Raw genomic sequence first — 8,597 nt, 5'->3', positions numbered from 1 at the left:
GTGAAAATGTATACATAAATATAAACATAAAAAGGTAAAATGTGGTAAGATTTAAATAACTTTTTAGTTGTTCAATTTGTCTTGGTCTTGGTCGGCCATCCTGGATAAACTTTCGAATTCGGGCCCATGGAGTCGGATCATTAAAGTTGATGATGTGCATAGAATACATGGTTTAGAGTTAAACATATGCTTCCTTCATATGGTCAATAATGGGAGACACGCTTGGTTTTGGCTTGATTTCTAGCGGGGTGAAGTTCCTATTGGGATTAGATTTTTAAAATTGTTCTCCTTTGAAAAATACAAGTACTGTAATGTGGCAAATCGATTATATATGATGGATAGTTAGGTCTGTGGTAGGTGGGATTGGGGCAGAGAAACGGCTGGCGTGGATGAAATTTCCGGGTTGCGACAGTTGCTTCGAACATGTCGGGAAGTCGAGCTGAAAAACGGAGCTGATTCGGTGACATGGTCCTTGGATTCTTCTGGTTCATTCTCGGTGAAGAGTAATAAGATACAAATGCGTGGAGATATTGCTGATGGATCTGATCAGAATTTTGCTTGGAACAATATTGAATGTTATTTGTTTGGTTGCGATGTGGTGTTTGTGGAAAAAAATAAACGAGCGGGTCCGCTATGGGAGTCCGATTGAGATGTCGAGTTTGGTAGAGGAGATAATGATAATGAGTTATCTTTGGATCAAGAATAGAGCTAAAAGGTTGGGTCTTTCGTGGGAGGATTGGTGTAACTTCAGAATTTGATTTTTGTATCTATGCAGGGTTGGTTTGATCATGGTTCAGGTTTGTATTGGTGTGTTGGTTGCGCGGTATGTGCTTGTCTTTTGTATTGGTGTGGCTAGCTACTTGCTAAGCTTTTAAATAAAAATTTTGTTGGTCGTTTAAAAAGATAAAAAAAAATCAAGAATGAAAAAGTAATACTATGTAGAAAATACATTATGGTTGACCAAATCCACTAGAATACCTAAAAGTGTATTCTAAATGGGAATACATATATATTAAAATGCATACACCTAAAATTTATACACATAGATACATCACATATACATATAATGATTTGTACCTTTTTTCATTGTTGAAAAGAAAAAGGGTAATAAGTAGACCATCTTACAAATTTGCAGTCAATCGTCTTTTTATTCACTTGTGCTTCCCTCCTTCCTTCCTAGGCTAGCTACAATTATACCCCATCCTCATATTAACTCACCCCACTCTCTCTCTAAACTACATACTCCACGTCACCCATCGCCGGAACCACAACAAAATAATGGGCAAGACCTCCAGATTCTTCAAAGCATTATTTAACTTCTTTAAAACTGACCAACACAAACAACCTCGTCAACACCTCTCCGACAAATCGGTCACACGCCCACGTGACACGCCACGTCATCATCGTTACTCCGATCAAACCGCCGATGGTTGTTCAGCCGATCATGCCATTGCTGTTGCTGCCGCCACCGCTGCCGCGGCTGACGCTGCCGTTGCTGCAGCTCACGCTGCGGCGGAGGTGGTGCGTATGACCACCAGAGCCGCCGTTGTTGCCGGCGGTGACTCCGATTATAGTGTTTCCGGCGAATGGGCCGCCGTTAAAATCCAGTCTTACTACCGAGGTTATCTGGTAATAATATACACTATTTATTAATAGTGTACTTTTTTTTATAAATATTTTGATTAGTTAGCTATTAAAAAATATACTTTTAGCACATTTTTAATAGATGCATATTGTTTTTTTTTTTTTTTTTTGCCATATTACGACTTTATATGTTTTAGTTTTTCTTTTTCGGTTGTTATTTGAAGACAATAATCTTTTATATTTTTTTCTAATCAACGATATAATTTCGGTTGTTACTAAGTTCGCTTTAAATGAAATGACAATGTAAACAAACTCTTTACAATACGGGAAATATATGGTACCCTATCATATACATTAAAGGATTAAGATAAATATAATTAAATAAACCTTACATATAGATTAATTCAGTCCATTAAGTATTCGGGTCTATTCTTCACTGCAACACTTAAAACAAACGGGTCTGTTAATACAGATTTCGGACCTCTTTTAGCACGTCTGTCTCAAAGGGTACAACAAGCAGTGAAACTCATTTTTAACATTAAATTTTCCAACACTATTTGTTTGTTAATCATCTTTCAAGGGTATTGTTGTGACTTGCGTGGACGTTGTGTATATTTTAGTCAAACCTCAACGCACGAGGTACGCAATTTAATATTGGTCGGCCGGATGAGTTCATACGCTGTTGAAGTTACAAGATCCAATGCCTAAAGTACATACATGTTTGTATTTGCAAACAGCTGAATGTTGGAACCTAAAACCTTATTATTAATTGTGTTCACATCATGCTTCATTTATTTGTCGGTCTAGTTTACATGGTTGGGTACTTGGGTGGCATATGTACCACCCATGTAGCGTAAAGTACTAGTAGCTTATCTTATTAATATTTATTGAAAATGAAAATGTAGGCGAGGAAAGCGTTACGGGCGTTAAAGTCGTTGGTGCAGCTTCAAGCACTGGTGAGGGGTCAACTTGTAAGGAGAGATTTTGTTGATGATTTGAGACGTTGGCAGGCTGTGGTCCGAACCCAGGCTCGAGTCCGTGCATGCCGCCTCCACATGACTGATTCACCCCAGTCACTTACCAAGGTTGCTTCTTATATCCACACCAATTATTGTACTATTACTATTGTATTTGTGCCAGGGTACGGCTGTTAACAAGCCGAGCCAGGGCGAGCTTAACTCATTCATTTTAGTAGGCTAGAGCTCAAGCTCAGCTAGTTAAAAGCTTGAGTGGCTCGTCAAGCAGGCTTTGATATATAAAAGACAACTATAATTTTTTAACATACAAGATATATCTAATACAAATTTATAAACAATAGAATTTATATAGTTTTTAAAAATTTGTGGTGCAATTGAAGCAACCCAATAAGCCAAGCCGAGCCAACCCTGGCTTGCGCTCTTGTTGTTTAGAAACCAAGCCATAGGTTTTATGTCTATAACATAAATTACTACTTGTAGGGGCCTCCTACACCCGAAAAGTTTGAGCACATTCATCGATCCAGGGTTATAAAACATAATAAACGATCGATACTAAAGGTGTGTCATTTGTTTTTATCCGATATTTCAAATAATATGATACACGCACATATCATTTTCAAAGGTTGTTAACGTTAACAAATGTGCATGCTGATCTTATGCAGAATAACTATGCAAACTTATATGACGATCGCACCGAAAAAATCCTTGAAATGGACACTGCAAAATCCCACATGAGACGAAGAAACCTCTTCCAATCGGACCAAATCAGCTACAGCCAAAGTCAAAGTTTGACCACTTCTCGAGGGTCAACGATCCACCCATTGGGCCTGAGCCCAAATGGTTCATGTGAAGTAATTTCCCTAACTGGCCCATTAACATACTTCCCTCATGATATTGATGAACAAGGTTCCTTATGCAATGCCCAAAATAGCCATCCGTTTTATGCGAGTTCTTCTAAAATTGGGTTGATGAGAGTGGGGCCGTTTACCCCAGCCACGGCGAAGAGTGACAGTTCAAGAAGCTGTCTTAGTGGCTACTCGGACCACCCTAACTACATGGCGTACACCGAGTCTTCCCTAGCTAAGGTTAGGTCTGCAAGTGCACCAAGACAAAGGTCGAATTTGGAGTTTTCAGGCACTACAAAGAGGTATTCTGTGTATGGGTATGGTTCGAGTGGTGCTCAACGGGGTCCAAACTTGAGGGATAGTTTTACGAGCAAGGCGTATCCGGGATCAGGTCGGCTTGATCGGCTTGGGATGCCGGTTGGCGGTATCGGGTTTCGTGAGAGTGAGCTTAGTGGTGGTTATTGGAATTAAGAAGTTATGTAATTTGTTGTTACTAGTTGGGGAGTGCCATATGAGACCTATGATGGCCATTTTGTAGTTTTCGGTTTGTTTAGGGGTTGATATGAACTTTTTACTAATGTAAGGGGTAGTTTTTGAATTATGAGATGGTATATTGTATATCATTTCCGTACCCCATCGCTATCAAACACTTATGTTGACAACGTTTAATATTATTTCAATCTTTTTTTATTTCTCCTCTTTTGACCATGTATAATTTCATATCTATCTTTTTCCCCTTTATGGGTCCAGTCAATACCCTATCAACCAACATATTATTAAGGAAATCAGAACTTGTGCTAAACATGAGCAAATGAAATAAAAATAAATAGAATACTTTATTTCATCATAGGTTAATCAAATTGATATGGATTTTGTCCAAAAGTTTTATTAAAATTTAGATCAAATGAGTCTTTATAAACGGGTTAAAAAGTAGAGTAACTTAAAATATTTGAGATAGAAACCCATAGAAAGTACATGGACCGGCTTGAGACCAACCAGTGGCAGTGTGGGTCTGGGTCCTAGAAATTTTATACAAACGATTTCTAGTTGGTTCATTCCAAACCTAGCCACTTCCGAGAAACCTAAAGATGACTAAAAGAACGTAAATGTTATTAGGGGTGTGAAGAAACACTAACCGGACCCCGGGCAGATTACTGGTAACCTGGGGGTTAGATAGCTGTTTCCCACGAGGGGTTAGACCCAGAAAAGATGGTTCTTCTGATAACCTGCAAAACAGACACCGTGAGCTCGTCACTGAGAAGGGGGGGGGGTTCCTCCTTGTGACCACCCTCCGGCGTGAGAATCAGACTAGATTGCTCTTTTAATATAAATGTATATTAAGAGATTGCTAGAGCAGATATCAGGTATAATATGATGATAATATGTTGAGATAAGATGATCATACCATTCGTGGTATTTATAGCCAGAGGTAGGTTTCCAAGGAGGTGTGGCCTGCTGAATAGTATTCCTGTTCAACCAACAGTGGCCTACGCACGTGCCCTGCTGGTAGTTGGTGAGTAGGCAGCGGCTGATAGTGACCAGGCCTGCTGTGTACTATTCCTTTTTTACCAACTACAGGCTAGGCACGTGGTATGTCAGGAGTTGGTGAGTAGGTAGCGGCTAATAGTGACATACAGTACAAGAGCATGCTGCTCGCCATACTTTTGTCAATGAGCTGTCGTATCTTTGGACAGATCTTTTGCCCATACCTCGTCAGGTACAGTAAAAGATCCTCAGTATCGTACGGACTGGCTCATTTGGGCGGGAGTATTCCCCCTCCCGCCTTTGTGCGGGAATGTTCCCGGCTTGCTCATTCCTTCTTCAGGTGACTGCTGAATTATTATGAGAGTTAAGCCTTGTGCGTGTAGCCATGCTGCGCGGGTGGCCTTCCCTGATGGCCGGTATCCGTAACTGCGGGAACAGGCGGAGTACCTGAAAACCATTGGTAGGCGTTTCCTGCGGAGACAGCTTGCGTACCGCACGTGAGGACATCACGTCTCTGAGCGTGGTGGGTCCTGCTGATCCAGTTGGTTTCTGCGCAGACGTTCCTTTAGTATAGTCTTGCGGGTTCAACCGCGCAGACGTCCGTTAAGGAGTCTTGCGGGTTGAACTGCGCAGACGTCTCTTTTCAAGGTGAGTCTGTGGGTCCAACTGGGCTCTGCTGGGACCTACCTCTTCAAGTCCCCCCAGTTCAATGTTCTTCTCATGAATGTTTAATAAAGTGAGGTGAACTTTTGGACTTAAGCAAAGGGTTTTTGAAAAGGGTTTAGTTTTAAGGTTTTCCATGGGGATTCTTCCCACGGAAGTCCTAATGTCACGCAGAATTTCCCACTGTTCTGCTTGATCTTTGGGTATGATGCGGGTAGGTCTGTAACCTCCTCGCAAGTCAGGAGCGTTGAGTACCTCTTGTGTAGATTCTCTATGAGGTTTTGGTAGTTTTGAACATAGTGATCAATTATGTTAAAACCACCAATTCCATCTTGAAGTTTCAAACAATCTAGTTCTCGACGTTCCCGCTATGCGGGGATGTTATTCCCGTTTGCGCAAGCATGGCCCAGAAGATCCTTTTTGGTTTCATTTCCCTGCGGAGTGCTAGGTATGTGAAGGGTTTCGCCTTGACACTGTACCCGCAACCGTCTTATAGTTACTTTACTCCCAAGGTATTCCTGGCGTCAATTCCCTGCAGGTGCTAGGTATGTGAAGGGTTTTGCCTTAACACTGTACCCGCACCCGTCTTATAGTTACTTGGTTGCCGAGGTATTCCTGGCGTCAATTCCCTGCAGGTGCTAGGTATGTGAAGGGTTTTGCCTTAACACTGTACCCGCACCCGTCTTATAGTTACTTGGTTGCCAAGGTATTTTTGGCTTCAATTCCCTGCGGGTGCTAAGTATGTGAAGGGTTTTGCCTTGACACTGTACCCGCACCCGTCTTATAGTTACTTGGTTGCCAAGGTAAGGGGTATATTCCCGCTTACTTTTGAATCTTTGAGACTTGCGTTATAAACGTTATATGAATTGCGCATGCATATTTTAGTTTATTTTAGCAATTTTCCCAGTGTTTTGGATAAGTTAACCTTTGAACGTGACAGAATAGGTGTGAAGTTTTGCTTCCTTTCGTGATTGTGCGGGTAGGACCGTCACTTGAACTTAGTAGGATGGCTAAACTTTACCTATACCTGACCTGCGTGTAGGTTTTCCTCATCCTTTTTTGAAATTTCTAAGTGTTTAGGATAAGTTAACCTTTGAACGTGGTAGATAATAGGTGTGAAGTTTTGCTTCCTCTTTCGTGATTGTGCGGGTAGGACCGTCACTTGAACTTAGTAGGATGGCTAAACTTTACCTATACCAGACCTGCGTGTAGGTTTTCCTCATCCTTTTGTTAGAAATTCTGTTTTGAACCGTTCGACGCGCGGTTGTCAATAGGTTAGTGTTCAGTTTCCTTTATCATGATTCATGCGGATAGACCGGCACTTTCATTTAGTGGGATGACTGAACTTCTCCCCTTCAACTGACCTGCGTGAAGGTTTGCCGTTTTTTGGGTTTATGCGGGTTTTGCCGCCTTCCCCACGCAACGACTTTCCTCGTAATTATGCGGTGAAGACCGGCATATCCGTGTGGAAAGTTTACAAGTATAAAATCATCAGCGTCAATGTTCTAAAGAGAATCATTTCCATTAAAAGTGGCTCTGGGCCTTTTACAAATTTGGAATTGATCTACATGTAACACTTGCGTAATTGAGCTCCGTTCCATGTTCTTGGGACGAGAGTGCCATCGAGCCTTTCGAGCCGGTATGCGCCCTTTCCCAGCACTTGTTTGATAACGTACGGACCTTCCCAGACAGGAGTCAGCTTTCCTGGGCGATCTTGGTTCGAAGCCTCGTTGTTACGCAATATGTAGTCTCCTTCATTGAAGTTGCAGAGTTTTACCCGCGTGTTGTAGTACTTTTGCATTTGTCGTTTGTAGTTCTCTTCACGCATTGCGGCTAAGTTTCTGCGTTCCTCGGTTAGCATAAGGTCTAACCGTCTTTCCGCATTATTGTCCTCTGGTTGAATCATGACCCTTGGTGAGGGTAAACCAATTTCGACCGGGACCGTGGCTTCAGTGCCATAAGTGAGGCTGAACGGGGTTTCTCCCGTACTTGCCTTTTTCATCGTTCTGTGTGCCCAAAGTACGTGTGGAACTTCGTCCACCCAGCCGGATCTGTGTTTCAATAGTCTTCTCTTTATGCCGTCGACGATGCTCCTATTTGCTCTTTCCACCTCACCATTACCCTGCGGGTGCGCCACCGAGGTAAAGGTGTGGGTGATTTGAAGTTCTTTAAGCCACTGTTGTAGCTTCTTGTCAGCAAAGTTGGTGCCGTTATCGCTCACCAAATTCTGTGGGAGCCCGAAACGACAAATGATAAATTCCCAAATGAATTTCTTGATATGTTTTGCGGTCGTTTGGGCTAAGGGTTTTGCTTCTATCCACTTGGTGAAGTAGTCGATGGCGACCACTAGAAACTGGACGTTCCCTGCTGCTGTGGGAAATGGGCCAGTCACGTCGATGGCCCACTTCTGAAATGGCCATGCAGAGGTGACTGGAACAAGTTCATTCTTTGGGCGATGCGTGTTGGGTGCGTAGAGCTGACAAGACCTGCATTTTCTGATGTACGCCAGCGCATCCGTAAGCATCCCCGGCCAAAAGTATCCCGCGTTGTTTAGCTTAGCTACAACTGCGCGTGGACCTGCATGTATCCCACAGATGCCTTCGTGTACTTCCCTTAGGAGGTAGTTGGCATCTTGGTCGTCAACGCATCTGAGGAGGGGGCCAAGAAAGTTACGTCTGTAAAGGACGTCATCAATGAGTTGATAGTTCAGTGCTTTACAGCGTAGTTTCCTTGCCTGTGTTTTTGACTCTGGTAGTATGCCCGCCGCAAGGTAATTTATTATTGGTGTCATACACGTTTCTGTGCCGGTTTGGATGACACAGATTTCCTTGTGTGGGACTGATGGTGCTCCCAGGAGTTCAATGCGGATGTCCTTTCCCAAGTGAGTGAAAGCTAATGACGCAAGCTTGCTTAACGCATCCGCAGATTTGTTTTCGCTACGCTTGACGTGTATGACTTTACAATCATTAAAATCGCGCATGAGGGTTTTTGCTTGAGCGAGGTACAGGGCCATTGTGTCGTTCACGGCCGTGTACGTCCCGTT

At 42.7% G+C, this 8,597-nt stretch overlaps 1 protein-coding gene across 2 annotated transcripts; it reads left to right on the top strand.

Moving 5' to 3' along the window:
* The first annotated feature begins 1,269 nt into the window (after nt 1–1,269).
* LOC143615692 (protein IQ-DOMAIN 22-like) lies at nt 1,270–4,018 on the top strand. Of its 2 annotated transcripts, XM_077088760.1 has the most exons (4): nt 1,270–1,629; nt 2,490–2,669; nt 3,042–3,119; nt 3,224–4,018. In XM_077088760.1, the coding sequence occupies exons 1-4, from the start codon at nt 1,279–1,281 to the stop codon at nt 3,875–3,877; spliced, it is 1,263 nt and encodes a 420-aa protein (XP_076944875.1). In that variant the 5' UTR covers nt 1,270–1,278; the 3' UTR covers nt 3,878–4,018. The 2 variants fall into 2 exon arrangements, with proteins under 2 accessions (XP_076944875.1, XP_076944876.1); XM_077088761.1 differs by lacking the exon at nt 3,042–3,119.
* The last annotated feature ends 4,579 nt before the right edge of the window (nt 4,019–8,597 follow it).

Source organism: Bidens hawaiensis, unplaced genomic scaffold (assembly GCF_021521415.1).
Source record: "Bidens hawaiensis isolate Kalapana, Puna unplaced genomic scaffold, B.hawaiensis_p1.1 tig00043845_1, whole genome shotgun sequence".
Lineage (NCBI taxonomy): Eukaryota > Viridiplantae > Streptophyta > Magnoliopsida > Asterales > Asteraceae > Bidens > Bidens hawaiensis.
This window is presented reverse-complemented; position numbering and strand designations above follow the sequence as displayed.

Coding starts and splice junctions, on each gene's coding strand:
- LOC143615692 (XM_077088760.1), top strand. CDS start 1,279: ATGGGCAAGACCTCCAGATTCTTCAAAGCATTATTTAACTTCTTTAAA. Junction 1,630..2,489: donor CTTACTACCGAGGTTATCTG/GTAATAATATAC, acceptor ATGAAAATGTAG/GCGAGGAAAGCGTTACGGGC. Junction 2,670..3,041: donor CACCCCAGTCACTTACCAAG/GTTGCTTCTTAT, acceptor TACTACTTGTAG/GGGCCTCCTACACCCGAAAA.